This window comes from Scleropages formosus, chromosome 5, assembly GCF_900964775.1.
Source record: "Scleropages formosus chromosome 5, fSclFor1.1, whole genome shotgun sequence".
In the NCBI taxonomy this organism is placed as follows: domain Eukaryota; kingdom Metazoa; phylum Chordata; class Actinopteri; order Osteoglossiformes; family Osteoglossidae; genus Scleropages; species Scleropages formosus.
In genome coordinates this window covers 5589312-5605660 of record NC_041810.1, presented here as the reverse complement: position 1 = coordinate 5605660, position 16349 = coordinate 5589312, and the positions used below count along the sequence as shown (strand labels likewise).

Sequence of the window (16349 nt, the reverse complement as noted above, 5' to 3'; positions counted from 1 at the left end):
TTGTAAACTGCGTGTCTGGATACACATTACTTGAGAAGCATATGTTCAGCGCAGTGTTTACGGAAACAAGCAACTGCTAATCCCATCTCTGGAGTCTGTCTTTTTGTTGTTGGGCCAATCAGCAGCCAGCTTGTGAAAATTAAATGGGCACGGAATGAAGGAACATTTTTTTTTTTAAAAAAAAGCATAAGAGGAAAAATATGCCTTGAACAAACAGAAATTGGCCAGCCAAGCACCTTTTTAAAATCATAAGAATTTTATGGTTTGTATTTGTTGTAATGATAATAAAAATGCAATCTCTAAGATGGCTCAGCATGGTCTGCTGACAAAGGCAGAGTTCGGGCAAATCACTTTAATGCAGTTATTAATATTTTTATTTTTCAAGTAGTATATTTTGCGGAACTCAGCTGTATGTACAGGCAACTGATAGTGCAGTGGTTAGAGCCTTTGGATCTGACGGTTACTGGTTCGGATCTCACCTACTGCTGTAGTACAGACGCAGAAAGGTGTCTGAAAAGCAATAAATGTAAATTATCAGTAATTGAACCCAAAAATTGTAATTTGCTGTTTTCCAGGTCAGTAAAAAGTCCAAAAAATACAAGAAGAGGTTTTGGACAGTTTTTTTTCGACCAGCTGGGGCTAAAATGCAGAATTCTTGAATTTAGTCTTATTTGTATGCGGCTCAAAGTTTGCAGAGGAGGACATGAAAATGTATGAATTGTTTCCACCGTTAGACACGTTGATGAGTATTTAGGAATTGCGCGCGAGCCTCCGTAAGGTGAGGGTCCCGCGATTGATGCCGCCACGCCGCTCCTTTTCCAGTCCATTTGCTGCGAGGCTGCGAAGCAGAGCCGCTTCCTCGGTTTCCTCCGAGAGCCTGTCAGGTGTGACCGTGTAAACATCCCCCCCGTTCTTCCCAACCCCCCAACCCCCCCCACCGCTGCCTCCGGCCATCCGTGGAGCTGTTTGTTTCCGGGCCACAGGAGGCCTTCCCTTCCTCACTAAAGCTGGCCTGTCATTCAGCTCCCCCATCCCCCCCCCCCCCATCCCCTCCACCCCCCAGGGCCTGTGAGTTGCTGGTTCAGGTTGGTTTATAAGCCTTACGTATTCATTCAATCCTGCCAGACTTCATAAATTCCAGACAAGCTGGTCACAGTTACTTTGTTTTCCAAATTCTCTGCTTAGACAATAAAGTCCATATAATTATGTTCTTTTTTTTTTTTGTGGAAGAATTCTTTTTCATCTTTTCTCCAGCTGAATGGAACCACACGAGTCTATTTGATTTGATATCTAATCAAATGCATAAATCTCGGGCTTTTTTGATTAGATGAACTGAATGAAAATCGTATGAAAATGAATGAAAAAGATCCATTACGAACGAAAACAAACACGATTTGCATGTTAATTACATTTCTCGACGTATGACGCTGTAGAATTATTTCTTCATAAAATGCTCTAAATATCTATGAATGTGCTGAAGTCATTTATAGTTACAGTGTTGCATTTGCACAATAACATTTTCCTCCAAAGTAACTTATATTGTTAAGCAGCTTACAGTTGTCTAAGTGGTTTTCTTCGGGGGACCATAGCAGGACATGGGATTTGAACCCGAGTCCTTTGACTCCAAGGTCAGAAGCTTTCTGACTTCATTACCTGTTTTAACATTTGGTGGAAATAACACCGTCCGAATAAATGTTTTACCTCGGCTGTTTATGCACGATTTCTGCATTATATACTATTGCATCAAGTGCTGCTACTGGCTGTCTTGAAGCGCTCAATGAAACTTGGGAACAGGACCGTGACGTGTCCTTTAGGGACCATGAGTGGTCATCTGTATGTGCTCAAGTCTTCCCTGCCTGCACCCCCTTCAGCATCCAGGAAGAAAACGTCAAAGTTCAATCAAGGCAGCTGGTAGTGCTTTTTTTTTCTTTTTTTTTAAATTTTTTTAAAAAATATTGGTGTGGGTATCAGGATTTGTCTGTGTCTTATGCCCCTACTTGAACGATGAACCCGGTGTAGCAAGTGGTAGGGAACAAACTAGGTTTGCTTGAGACTCATGTCTGCAGCTATATCTCCTTCTCTTAATGTAATGCATAAATTGTACTTTTGCTGAGATGTATGTCACTTTGGACAAAGCATCTGCTAAATGAGTAAATGTAAATAGTGTAGTGGTTAGAGTCACTGCCTTTAGACCCAAAGGTTGCAGGTTTGAATCTCACCTCTGCCTGTAGTACTCTTGAGCAAGGGAGTTCTCTTGAAATTATTGAGTTGCATAAATGGGTAAATAAATGTAAGTTACTTTAGGAACAGGATCTAAAGGGGTGGCATAGTGTCACAGTGCATGTGTGGTGTGAGAGGACATGGGTTTGAGCCTCACTAAGTCTGTGTAGTATTTGCATGTGTTTCTTCTGGGTGCTCTGGTTTCCTCCCACACTCCAAAGACATGCTGTTCAGGTTCACCCACAGTATGTGAGTGACACACAGAGAGAGTGAGTGTGTCTGTGTTCCACTGATGTATGAATGAGTGACCCGCTGTAAGTAGCGTATCTAGTAGTCACCATGGTGAATAAGGTGTGTGGGCTGATAACACTACATAGAGTTGATTGGAAGTTGCTTTGGAGAAAAGTGTCTACTAAATAAATAAATGTAAACTCATTCACAAGTTCTATCTCACTCCAGTGCACCTTCACAGAATGTTCCCCTGGACATTGCAGCTGTGTTTTCAGTGCACAGGCATCGTGATACGTTTATTCCGGGAACGTAATAAAACACAAGGCGACTGGACCGGGCCACACACGACGATCCAAGAAACCTTTAACAGCAAATGTGGTTTCTCCGCAACTGTTCTTTTATTAATAACCAAACGAATCCCTCTCTTGATGATGTTACGGTACATAGACTAAGCACCCTTACATTTTTGTATTTTAATGTTGAGGTCGACACGTGAAGTTCCCTCTGTAAGAGCATTTAAATCTCAAAAAATTTGCATTTCATTTGCATGACAACTCCAGCGAATCGTGGAATATCTGGACACCCTTGTGGAAGTTATTAGAAGGTGCTGCATGATCATACCTGCGATAAACTGTAATCTTTCCACCCTGAGCCCTCACTCTATGTATGTTTGCTTTTTCTTGGAGTACCGTCTCTATCTGTATGTTGTTTTGACCCTGCTCTGTGTGTGAAACTGATAAAAAAAGAAGCTCTAGTCGCTGCACCACCTGCTGCCCTACCAGTGGAGTTGGCCTTCTGGGTATAGACAGACATGCTATCCTTGCTGATCTTTTATGCAGTCTTTATGCCTTTTGGCATCGCCAGGGTGGCACCAGGGTACGCTTTGTCCCAGACTGCAAGATCAAAGACACGTATGGCCAACATGCTCGCACCCCGGGCCACAAGCTCAAACATACCGCGGAGCACTTTTCATCAGTCTCCTGAGCGCAGCCACATGACGCTAAGCCGAGACACGCGAAACGTTCACTTCAGTCTGTTATTAACACAAACCCAACACTCCTCGGTCTCATCCAGCTAGAGGATTCTGTGGTTAAGACATCATGGAGCTGCAGCAGAAGGTGCTTACAATTATTTACCCATTTATAGAGTGTGGCAATGGGGGGGGGGGGTGCGGTGGCGCAGTGGGTTGGACCGGGTCCTGCTCTCTGGTGGGTCTGGGGCTCAAATCCCGCTTGGGGTGCCTTGCGACGGACTGGCGTCCCGTCCTGGGTGTGTCCCCTCCTCCTCCAGCCTTACGCCCTGAGTTGCCGGGTTAGGCTCCGGTTCCCCGCAACCCTGCATGGGACAAGCAGTTCAGAAAATGTGTGTGTGGTATTATTTATTTATTTATTTATTTTTTAACTGGAGCAATTTCAGGGTAAGTGCCTTGATCAAGGGTACCACAGCTGTGGGTGGGAATCAAACCTGCAACCTTCAGGTCTAATGGGAGCAGCTCTGACCTCTACATTACCAGCTGCCCCCAAGGTTATATGTGCTGCATGCATTACATGGGACAAATATTATCCTCTGATCAGAGAAAAATGTCTTTCCTCCTCCGTATTTTCCTTTTATGACATTGTATGGCAGATAAAGTATGGACTTGAGCGGATGCAGAAATCAAATGTGCATAAATACATATTTACTTGTGTTTTTCTCCAAAGCAATTAACAGAGTCAAGGCACTTTAAGGTCTTACCTTTTTATATACAGTAGCTGGGAAACTTTTACCTTATCAGTTCAGGGTAAGTGCACTGATGAAGAGTTCTGCTGCTGCAGGAGGGTTTTGAAGCCACATCCTTGAGGCGTAAGGCCGCAGCACTAACCGCTACGCCACCTGCCGCCGCCGTTTGTATTTCAGAGACAGGAATATATGGTTTCTTATGGCTGACTTTGCTTTTTTGCCGTAGTGTCATCTTCGCTGACTTCTTTACCTTTCCCTGGCAGCCATCGGACGGACTCTCATACCTCGCTACTTCAGCACGGTGTTCGAGGGTGGGGTCACGGACCTCTATTACATCCTCAAGCACTCCAAGGAGTCCTTCCACAACTCCTGCATCACCGTGGACTGCGATCAGTGCACTATGGTAACTCAGCATGGAAAGCCAATGTTCACGAAGGTAACGGCAACTCATGGAGCCTATCTATCTATCTATCTATCTATCTATCTATCTATCTATCTATCTATCTATCTATCTATCTATCTATCTATCTATTTATCTATCTATCTATCTATCTATCTATCTGCCTCCCTTCCTGCCTATCTATCTATCTATCTATCTATCTATCTATCTATCTATCTATCTATCTATCTGCCTACCTTCCTGCCTATCAATCTATCTATCTATCTATCTATCTATCTATCTATCTATCTATCATTGGAAAAAATGAATACATATAGAAAGAAATCATATAGCCTGAGTTTAAATCTCCTGTTGCAACTTTGAAAAAGGGCCTGATGTTTTTTTTTCCATTATGTGGTTGTGCAGGTAAGCTTTGAAAATCCCTCTGCTCCCAACAGGTCTTTCAGTTATAATTATATTTGTTCTTCTGGAGGGTTACCAATTAAAAGTTCTGGGACGTAATTAACGCAAGTCCGAGGCGCTCGCCGGGAACCCGGAGGCAGGGCTGGATGCAGCACCTGGAAAGCGGGCCGCCGAACGGGTTAAAAGTCGCCACCCTTATTAGCTTGATCAATTTGCAGCCACAGAATGAGGTGACAAACCTGATCCCGCAGCAGTAATTGAGTCTGCGGGTTTTGCCATTGTGGGATATAGAGAGGAATGAGCTTGTGAGTCGAGGACCGGGCGTGAACCGTGGTGCACCGCAGCAACACAAGTACACTCTGAGCTGTGGGAGAAAAAAGGGGGCCTCTGAATGGCATGTTGCGGTCATTCTAGACCATTCCGTTGGAAGTCATTTATATGTGTTGCAGGTGTGTGTTTGTATATCATTATGATTCATACCTACAGTCATATATAGAATAGTAACAATGAACATTAATGATTTCAGCTGTTCTGCTTCTTCCGAGGCAGTTAAAATAAATTTGCCCACATATTATTACTTTCACTGTACAGTTTTATATTAGTTATGTAATAACTAGTTTAAACTGCATGCGTTCCTGAGCCTCTGCATATACAGGATCAGGTCTGTCCTTTATTTGAGGTTTCAATCAAAGATTTGAGGACAAACGGCCTCTTTGGTGCAACATTTTGAAAAGCTGAGCCGATTTATGTTGAAATAAAATACTTTATGGAAAGTTTAGATTATTTGAGAGCACTTTACAGACATTTCTCGACCAAAGTATGAGCATCCTTTCCCAGCTGGTGATGTCCCACGCGGGGTAGGGGGTCAGAGACCTCACCCTGACAGCCTGGATAGATGTTGCTGGGCTCCAAACCAAGGAAGGTCTCAGCGATGAGCAGCGTCTCGCAGCAGAACAGTCGTACTCTCCAACGGCGTCGAACTTCTGAGAACTACTGGGACTTGTTTACGCTTACTTATTTACTTATTTCCATGGCATTTCCAAAAACAAAATAAAGAGGGAGGGATTCCAGCTGAAAACTGTGGGGAGCGGGAACACTAGATTACAAAGTGGTACATTTTGACATCTGCCTGCATTCTTATCATGGTAAATATCCAGAAAAGCCCTAATGCACTTGGATCTCTAAAAACTGTGACACTAGTAAAACACAGCAGATGGTGTCATCATGGCATAACAAAGGAGCAGTACTGTATGTTCCTGCAAAAGAAAAATATTCATAAGAGTAATACGTTCACAAGAAGTTTACCCGTTAGTCATTATGATTTTAATAACACATCAGGTAGCATTATAAAATATGCGCTTCCTATAGCCACCTGGATCAAATTTAAAACCCTGCTTATGGCCTACAAATGTATCAATAGAATTGCTCTCAGATACTGTATCAACATGACTTGATCATCCGCTACACCCCAACTAGACTGCTACACTCTTTCACAGGTGCCTGCTTGGCGTTCCTACGCATGAAAGGTAGAGCACAGAGGTTCTAGGTTCTGACGCCGTTGTGGTGGAACGACCTCCCCCGTCACTCAGAACTGCTGAATCTCTGTCCACGTTTAAAAAGGGTCTTTAAACTCACTTCACCCATAATTTCTTAAGTTCATGTAAGGCGTAAATATTCGTGCTCTATAACTTTAAGATCATGTCTGGATAAACCTTTATACAGCTACTCCTGTAATGTAATGTAAAGGACAGCTGGTAGCATAGTGCTTAGAGCTACTGCCTTTGGACCCAAAGGTTGTAGGTTTGCTCCCCACCTCTGGCTGTAGTGTCCTTGAGCAAGGTACTTACCCTAAATTGCTCCAGTAAAATTACCCAGCTGTGTAAATGATTGTTGTAAGCATGTAATTATTGTAACCTTAACATTATAAGTTGTTTTGGAGAAAAGCATCAGCTAAATTAATAAATGCAAAAGTCTATATGTATCTCAAAAGAAAAATATTACTAGGAAGGTCATTAGGAATCATAGATATTCTGATAAAGTCCTATGCAGCTACTCATGTGATGAACATTGGTTCATATGGTGGAAAGAAACAAACTAACCGCACATTTCAGAATCACACGTCTGCATCTAAGTGTCTCTTTCTGCTCACGTAATGAACACATTGTGTTTTCTATGAGATGTTCGTCGCTTTGGAGAAAAGCATCTGATAAATGAATAGATATCATGTACATGTAAAAAAACAGCACCTTCTTACCTAACAAGGAGTTCCTGCTCCAGAACACTTTATTAATATCAATACATGATAATATGAACAATGTTTTCATACTACGTCAATAATAATGATAATTTGAGCTTGAGGTCCGTTATTATTATTGTGCCTTAGCTGATGCTTTTATATGAATCAATATACATCGCTCACCCATTTACACAGCTGAGTGTTCTTACTATATCAGTTCAAGGAAAGTACTTTCGTCAAGGGTACTAATGCCGGAGCAGAGGGAGAGCGTCAAACCGTCAGACTGTGTGTCTGGACTGGTGCACTACTTGCTCCCCAATGGACTCCTCTGCTGTTCTACAGGTTCCTCATTGAAACTGAAAAAGTCCATTTAATCTTTAAAAGCCAGTGGTAGTTTCATGAGGCATTGAGAAAGCTGAGTAAAATATGGACAAAAGGCAGCATTGCAAGACTTTTCCTCAATGGGTACCGTGGAGATTGTAAGGTTTTACTCAGCAGGGGGTGTAGGGGTTCACGCCGCTGACCTGCAATCCAAAAATTCCCAGTCTGAATCCCACTTAATCTGTAACCTTGATCAAGGTGCATACCCGTATTTGATACAGTAAGAATTCAATGCTGTATAAATGGATAAATCACTGTAAGGCACTCGGTACAGAAGCCTAACACTGCCAGTGGCCGGGGTCGAAGGTACCAGCTGTGTCAAGAATAATAGAGGCTCTTTATTTTTTTTTGAGTCGGTAGGGGACGCTGTACTGCTTCGGTGACTGGAGGTGCAAAAAGGTTATCATTTTTCAGCATTTTTATTAAAGAAAAGCTCTTAACTGACTCGTAACTGACTTCTGCCCAGTACTCCAGTGTAACTGAAATCAGGCAATAAATTACTATATGTGTGTATATATGGGGGGTGCGGTGGCGCAGTGGGTTGGACCACAGTCCTGCTGTCCGGTGGGTCTAGGGTTCAAGTCCCGCTTGGGGTGCCTTGCGACGGACTGGCGTCCCGTCCTGGGTGTGTTCCCTCCCCCTCTGGCCTTACGCCCCTGTGTTCCCGGGTAGGCTCCGGTTCCCTGTGACCCCGTATGGGACAAGCGGTTCTGAAAGTGTGTGTGTGTATATATGTATGCGTACACATACATACATACATACACACACACACACACACATATGTATATACATATATATACTCCGGGGCACAGTGGTGCAGGAGGTTTGCCCAGGTTCTGCTCTTTGCCGGGTCTGGGGTTTGAGTCCTCCTTGGAGAGCGATGGACTGGTGCCCCAGCCTGGGTGTGTCCCCAGCCGTGTGTTGCTGGGCGAGGCTCCAGTTTGCCGCAACCCCGCTTGGGATAAGTGGTTTCAGGCAATCTGTGTGTGTATTTATCACATTTTGCAGTTTTTGGTGCTTTTGAGTATATTAATCACATGTTCAGTTTCTCAAATGGCATCCTATTTAACACAGTAAATGTGGGTCAGTGAGTGTCAGACAAATTGGACTGTTTTTCACACCAACAATGAAGTGACAAGTGTTGCTTTTTAATGCGTTATCCTTAAGGACAACGTATCTATGGATCAATGTGCCTTTCAGCATCATGGAGCACAAAGAGTAAATATATTGTTGGTGGAATCAATGGTGGAGTAAAATCTATACATTTTCCCACATTAATTTTTAATTTTTTTTTTGGCTTTTCAGAATTATACTTAATGCAATTAATAACGCTGGTGCATTCCTTATAAGTCATTTTGGTAGCTGTTTAAATCATTGAGTAACTTTGTTTTACCTCTGTTTTGTGCTTTTATTTTAAATAAAGTAATTTCACATTAATTTTTTTTGTATCAACTGATTTAAGAGTTGTCTGTATATGCAACACATTGTAAGTTGCATTTTATGACTGGAGAATGGTTTATATGAGAAACGGGTACATCACAGAAAACAAGCAATTATATATTTTTTAATATGTTTTTTTTTTCATGGTATCTTTTATTTTATATTTTAATACATATGGTGTTTTACATTTTAGGCATACAATATATGAGAAACATATCTGTGGAGTATCGTTGTTTTGTGGTTTGAGAAGTTATTTTGTCATGACATTAGTTTCCAGCTCTTAAGGAGCAAATCAGGAAAATGATTCTCTGTTTAATTTTTTTGCATTTGGAATTTTTCTTAGTGTTTGTAAATTTGGTTGCTAATGAATTACAGTGCAGTGAATCTGGTTACAGTCTTATGATCTCAGTTTTGCAGTATTATGTGTAATATTGAGGAGTAGAGCAGTGCAACGGGTTAAATGATATATTGGCTAGTTGGAGCAGGAAATATTCCTTTTTTAGTTCTCTACCGTGGTCCAGTTGTACCACGTGAGGGGCTGTGTGCCTGCCAACCTCTTTCTTGTTGATCCTCCCGAGACCATCTGTGCTGGGGGCATTGATTAGAGTGTGTCTGCTGGGATTACATCTTTTCTGTTGCCATGCCAACTAATCAGCTGATTTTTTTTTGTTACCATGGCAACCAAATTTCAGCGCTCAGGGTACCATAATGTGAATTCAGTAAAACAGCTAAATATTGCCTTAATTGAGAAATCCTTCGAAATGAGGTTCTTTTTGAATTCAATTCAAATGCAGCTCATAATTAATTTATTATACTTCAGATGTTATGAAAAAATATCAAGGATCAAAATGTAGGCCGTACATTTTGCGTTTTCCCGAAGACCGTGATATATTAATCTGTAGACACTCTATAGACTATGGAGACGCAATTGCTTTAATGATGAGATGTTTAAAATCTCCGTGGAGACAAATGTAAAGAGCGTCTTTGAGGCGTATCATTCACTTTGCTGCGCTAAGAAAATCGTGAATGCATGTAGACTGATGCGCGCGTGAATTACATACAGTGACACACAGGTGCGATTGTCCTTCAACTCTTTGGACGTCCACACCCAGCGAGCACGCGCGCGCGCACACACACACACACACACACACACACACACACTCACACAATTTGTTTTGCACATTTGCACATTTGCAGCACAACAAATGTGTGTGTGTGTGTCTGTAGTGTGTATTTATAAACGAAATTATAATCAAATAAGTACTCTCATCTTAAATGATATATTGATTTATTGGTAAATTGATATATGATATATTGATCGATAATGATATAGTGTAATAATTATTAGTCGTGTGACAGTTACTTTTGTTACAAATATGTGTGCTCGTGCATTTATGAACAAAATCGTAAGCAAATAAGTACTCTCATCTTAATGATATATTGATTCACTGATAAATTTATGAATGATATATTTATTGTTAATGATATATTGCAATAATTATTAGTCGTGTGACATAATCAGTCACTTTAACATCCAACGGAAAGATTATTCACGTCTTCGATGTTTGTTTCGTATTGATAATCGGTTTAAAGCTGCGTTTTCGGTGTGACCTTGAACGAAACATGTTTCGTCCCAACAGGTTTGCACGGAAGGACGTTTGATTCTCGAATTTGCCTTCGACGACCTCATGAGGATCAAGACCTGGCATTTCACCATAAGGCAGTACAGAGAAATGGTCCCCCGCAGCATTTTAGCCATGCATGTAAGTGGCCCTTTTCATCTCTCTACCGCAGCATCTCCGTTTCCCCGTGTCTCCTCTCGGCCATATTGATATTGCATGAGGGCTGTGTGCCCCGGCGCTCAGAAACGACTTGAGCTTATGCTCCGTATGAAAAAAAAGCCCAAGTGGGAGACAGAGCTAAGGAGGATTCTTCTTAATCTCCTTCAAATCTTGTTAATCCAGCGGAGTCAAAGGATTTATTAATTCTCTTAATTAAGAAGGGGCTGAAAGAGCATCTGAGAAATATAATACAGGAGGCTGTGGAGTGTGTTTCACTGTATTCTTAGTCACGTTATTACACCCCGAAGCAGAGGACATGGGTTCGACCCCCGCTCAGTCTGTGTGGAGTTTGCATGTTCTCCCCGTGTCTGCGTGGGTTTCCGCCGGGTGCTCTGGTTTCCTCCCACACTCCACAGACATGCTGTTCAGGTTCACCCATTGAGTGAGAGTGTGTTCCATGGATGTATGGATGAGTGACCCAGTGTAAGTAGTGTATCTAGCAGTGTAAGTCACCACGGTGAATAAGGTGTGTGGGCTGATAGTAACACTACATAGAGTTCATTGGAAGTCGCTTCGGAGAAAAGCGTCCGCTAAATAAGTAATTAAATGTAAAATGTAAATGTAGTTCCTTGAATTGAGGGAAGATCTCTCGAGGGCCACAAGAGCGGTATTACTGCTCGCTTTGCAGGGCGTCACTCGCTCCGCCGCCCTGTTTGTGCTCTCCCGCCGGGGAATTCTCCCTCTTTGTCACCTCTCGTTTTTTACCTTTTACGGCCCAGCGTTTGGCTGGATGCTGCCGCAGCCCGAACTGCTCATTCATTCGGAGAGGGCTGACGGCGAGCCCGCTGTCAACAGCTTCCGTCGGAAACAAGCCGTATCGCGGAGAACAAAAGGCATCTCGTGACTCTGACGGCATCTCGCCTGCTCCGTATCTTTGTCCTCGTGAAGATTTCTCACGGCTCTTTGCTTCCATGAATACAGTAAATAGAGATTTTACGGCAATGTGCATTTAGTGCAACTCGATATTTGAGTAACTACTTAAATTTCTTATATTTCCTTGAAGTACGTTTGAGTTTGAACTGGGTTTCTTTGTAACCCTCCATGTAGTTCCATGAAAATGTGTGTTTTATGCCAAAAATATGCATTTGTTAATGGTTAGGGCTGTTTATCAGGGGCTAACTATGGATAATCATAATCATATGAGTAGAATAGAAAGAGGAAACACTCTGACTGAGGCTTTTAATTGACTATAATTTGTTAAATGACTATTAAAGAGATAATGCATATGAATGATGTAGATTAATCATAAGTTTGAATTTTGCTTTGTTTTACTGTATCTATGCTGACTAGTTCTGCTCCCCTACAATTATTCCAATTATCCATTACAGTGTATTCTTTTATATTTTTTATTTATTCTTTCATTTGCATTCACTTTCTTTATCATACTATATGGAGTTATGTTGTTTTTTGTACCATTTTATCATTTTAGTTGTCTGCGTGTTGAAATGACACTGCGCCGCCGGACGAAGTTCCAGAAACTCCGGGACGAAACGGCTTTGTTACTTGTAATTTTCCAGTTCTGTATGCGCGTGAGGAAAAGGCCTTGACTCGGGATGCTCCGGGAATGAGAGTGTGTCAGAGTGCTGTAACTGGAGATGTGTTGCTTTTGTAGCGGAGAGGGAGAGAGGGAGAGATGAGCAGCTACTTTGACACAGTTCCGTGTGCACTAGTGAACCGGGCCTCTGTCTAACGAGAAACATCCGGAGAGAAACGTTTGCAAATAAATTAACGTAAAGCTTTATCGTGTCTCGACGCTGAACCTGGGATAATACTCAGTTCATTTCAATTTATTGTTAAAGAGAGCTCTACTCCGAATGGTCCGTTGCTACAGGATGTGATAATAAGTAAACAGTTATAGTGAATTATAGAGCAAGGCGGCCGGCAGCTGAGGAGAGGAAAACAAAAACTACTGACAAGACCTGAATAGCTGTCAAGACTGAGCTTTAGTCCATGGAAGCTAAATTATTACTCAGGATCATGGATCTTGGACCCATCGGTCCTCCCATGCAGTCATTGACTCCCAGGAACATACTACGGGGTCCCACTGTGGGCCTTGTGGGGGGTTGGGCATGATCAAGTGACATCACGCATTCTGTGTCAGTGGTGGCTCCCATGTCACCACAGGGTACCAATAAAAGTCAGGAAAAAGGGAGATACCTAGGTAGCATAAAAAGATCAATTCCAACATGCTAACTGACATAGCAAATGGACCGTGAGCCAGCAGCACTCGATGGGCTGGAGGTCATGACCTCCCTGTGTTTAGCTGCCATCCAGGTTGACAACTTGAGTAGAGACCTACGCCAGGCCAGTGGTGGCAGTTAGCAGGAGCGTAATTAAAAGCGATGGTCATTGTGTGAGGAGTTTTGGTTTGCAGGTGAAGACTGTAGTCCAAGGAGTCGTGGTCGTGGTCCGAAGAGCAAGGGATGTGATCCGAGGAGTTGGGGTTCGCAGGCGAAGATCGTAGTCCGTGCAGTCATGTTTGTGGTCCGAAGAGCGACGGTCGTTGTTCGAGGAGTTTTGGTTTGCAGGTGAAGATTTTAGTCCAAGGAGTCGTGGTCGTGGTCCGAAGAGCAAGGGATGTGATCCGAGGAGTTGGGGTTCGCAGGCGAGGATCGTACTTCAAAGAGTTGTGGTCACGGACTGAAGAGCAAGGGTCGTGATCCGAAGAGTTGGGTGTAGCACGCCGAGGCAGCCCGGGGAGGGGGCGGAGACGGGGGCAAAGCAGCCACGGATGGGGCTGATTACACTCGCTATTTCTTCCCCGGTGCCCAGCAGTAGAGAGAAGAGACCGAGGAGATGAACGAGACAGAGATGAATCCGAACTCAAACCCGATCCCGATCCCAGAGACGACGCCCGCGTCCCAACCGACCCGACTCTCCCAGCCCCCCGACCCGCACGAAACCTCATCCTACCTATTCCCTGGTCCCCCTTTTCCATCCCCTTCCTTCTCCCCGCTGTAAGGGCAAATAAAAGCCTTCATCAACGGGCAACTGCACCTCTTGTCTCCTGCCTCGTCTCTTACGTTGGGGTTCGCAGGCGAAGATCGTAGTCCGTGCAGTCGTGTTTGTGGTCCGAAGAGCGACGGTCATTGTTCGAGGAGTTTTGGTTTGCAGGGAAAGATCGTAGTCCTAGGAGTCGTGGTCGTGGTCCAAAGAGCAAGAGTCGTTATCCGAAGGGCGATTGACAAGGAGTAAGGAACAATGCTGAGTGAGCGGGAAGGCGGAGTTTCTCGATGAGATTTCACAACTACTGCAGGTCGGTGGTCTTCCTTTATAGGGCATTTTAATGATGTGCAGGTGTTTTAATGAGGTGTCACGTATGTGGATTTAGTTCTGATGGCCTTCTCCTGTGGTCCTCTGGTGTCATCTCCCCGAGGTTGTGACGGTCGCACAGCTTCAGGTTATGATGGAGATATACTGGGTTAGAGAGGTTGCCTGGTAGCCATCGGCTCAGCCTTCTTTCAGGTTATACCACCCAGATCTGCTGGTCCTGGGTCCAAGTCCAAGTCTGAAACGTGCAGTTTCGCTGTTATTAGGGGGAATTCTCATCTTTAGTTACCTTCATGCAGTTCCTCTAAAGATCAATAGTTCTGTTTACATCCATCTGTTTCCTCTTTCAGGCCCAGGACTCGCAGGTGCTGGAGCAGCTGTCCAAAAACATCACGCGGATGGGCCTCACCAACTTCACCCTTAACTACCTCAGGGTAAGACCCCCCCCCCAGGCTCAGCTGCCCAGCATGTCCTACACCATGACACATGTTCTTCTGAGACCTTCATGCACACATTAACTTAGTTCTGCCCTCCTCAAGCCTGGAGCACCAACACAGAGGTCCAGGGTCATGACAGAAATGCCCCTGATAATGGGATCAAGGCAATAATTCAAACACCGAAGGCCTTGACGGGCCTGTGGCACTGACGTACGGGCCGACGGCATTCATTCGGAGCCCCCTGGCACTGATACACACCTTAGATCGACTGAGGTGAGGGTGGTTAGCATGGTGTTTCAACCTTCTTCCTTTTAACGCTGAGGTTGCAGGTTCAAATTCGACCTCCTGCTATAGTACCCTTGAGCAGGGTCCTTACCCTAAATTGCTCCGGTAAAAACCACCCAGCTGTATAAAAAGGTAAATAATTCTAACTTGCTGTTGAGGAAAGTGTCAGGGAGGTGAACAAATGTAAGTGTCCCCGTCGCTTGGGATTGAGTCACACGGTGGGACTAAGGGGACAATGCTTGACACTCACACACATTACATTTACATTTAGTCATTTAGTTGACACTTTTCTCCAAAGCAACTTACAACATTAAGTCACCTACAATTTTTTTACCCACTGGTACAGCTGGGTCATTTTTACAGGACTAACTGAGGGTAAGTACCTTGTTCAGGGGTATTATAGCTGGCTCATGGCACCGATACATGGGTTCATGGCACTGATACAAAAGGCTCATGGCACCGATACGGAGGTTCATGGCACTGATACAGGGGTTCATGGCACTGATACAGAGGTTCATGGCACTGATACAGGGGTTCATGGCACTGATACAGGGGTTCATGGCACTGATACAGAGGTTCATGGCACTGATACAAAAAGCTCATGGCACCGATACAAAAGACTTATGGCACCGATACGGAGGTTCATGGCACTGATACAAAAGCCTCATGACACTGATACAAAAGGCTCATGGCACTGATACAAAAGGCTCATGGCACCGATACAGAGGTTCATGGCACTGATACAGGGGTTCATGGCACTGATACAGAGGTTCATGGCACTGATACAAAAAGCTCATGGCACTGATACAAAAGACTTATGGCACCGATACGGAGGTTCATGGCACTGATACAAAAGCCTCATGACACTGATACAAAAGGCTCATGGCACTGATACAAAAGGCTCATGGCACCGATACAGAGGTTCATGGCACTGATACAAAAGGCTCATGGCACCGATACAGAGGTTCATGGCACTGATACAGGGGTTCATGGCACTGATACAGAGGTTCATGGCACTGATACAAAAGCCTCATGACACTGATACAAAAGGCTCTTGGCACCAATACAGAGGTTTATGGCACTGATACAGAGGTGCATGGCACTGATACAAAAGGCCCATGACACTGATACAAAAGACTTATGGCACCGATACAGAGGTTGTTGGCACTGATGCAGAGGTTGTTGGCAGTGATACAGAGGCTGCGCTACAAGGGCGCTGATAGGTACTCAAATGATTGCCTCCACTGAACTCCTTAATATAAAAGCAAAGCAGCCGTCATCAGTTCTTCTTGAATAGAACGCCACTTATGATCAGAAAAAATATAAGAAGATTCAATAATAACACTAACAGTACGATTTAGTTGGAGTAGTCCAAGGTTGGTGAGTTTCTACGTTTTCAAGAAAGCAGCAGAGAGAAAACGCAGTCCTACTTAGGGTGCGTAACGCAATTTAGGGTGTAAGAGATGTGCTATTTTAGCTGTTTTAAA

The 16349-nt window shown here is 43.7% G+C and overlaps 1 protein-coding gene across 5 annotated transcripts in view; it reads left to right on the top strand.

The window, feature by feature from the left end:
* Window positions 1–16349, top strand: part of LOC108930777 (LIM domain-binding protein 2) — a 61631-nt gene that overhangs the window by 32840 nt on the left and 12442 nt on the right. For all 5 annotated transcript variants that reach the window (XM_029252529.1, XM_029252528.1, XM_029252527.1 and 2 more), the window contains exons 3-5: window positions 4434–4606; window positions 10670–10792; window positions 14491–14574. In XM_029252529.1, the coding sequence (XP_029108362.1) occupies window positions 4434–4606; window positions 10670–10792; window positions 14491–14574 (380 nt within the window). The remainder of the gene's footprint in view (window positions 1–4433; window positions 4607–10669; window positions 10793–14490; window positions 14575–16349) is intronic.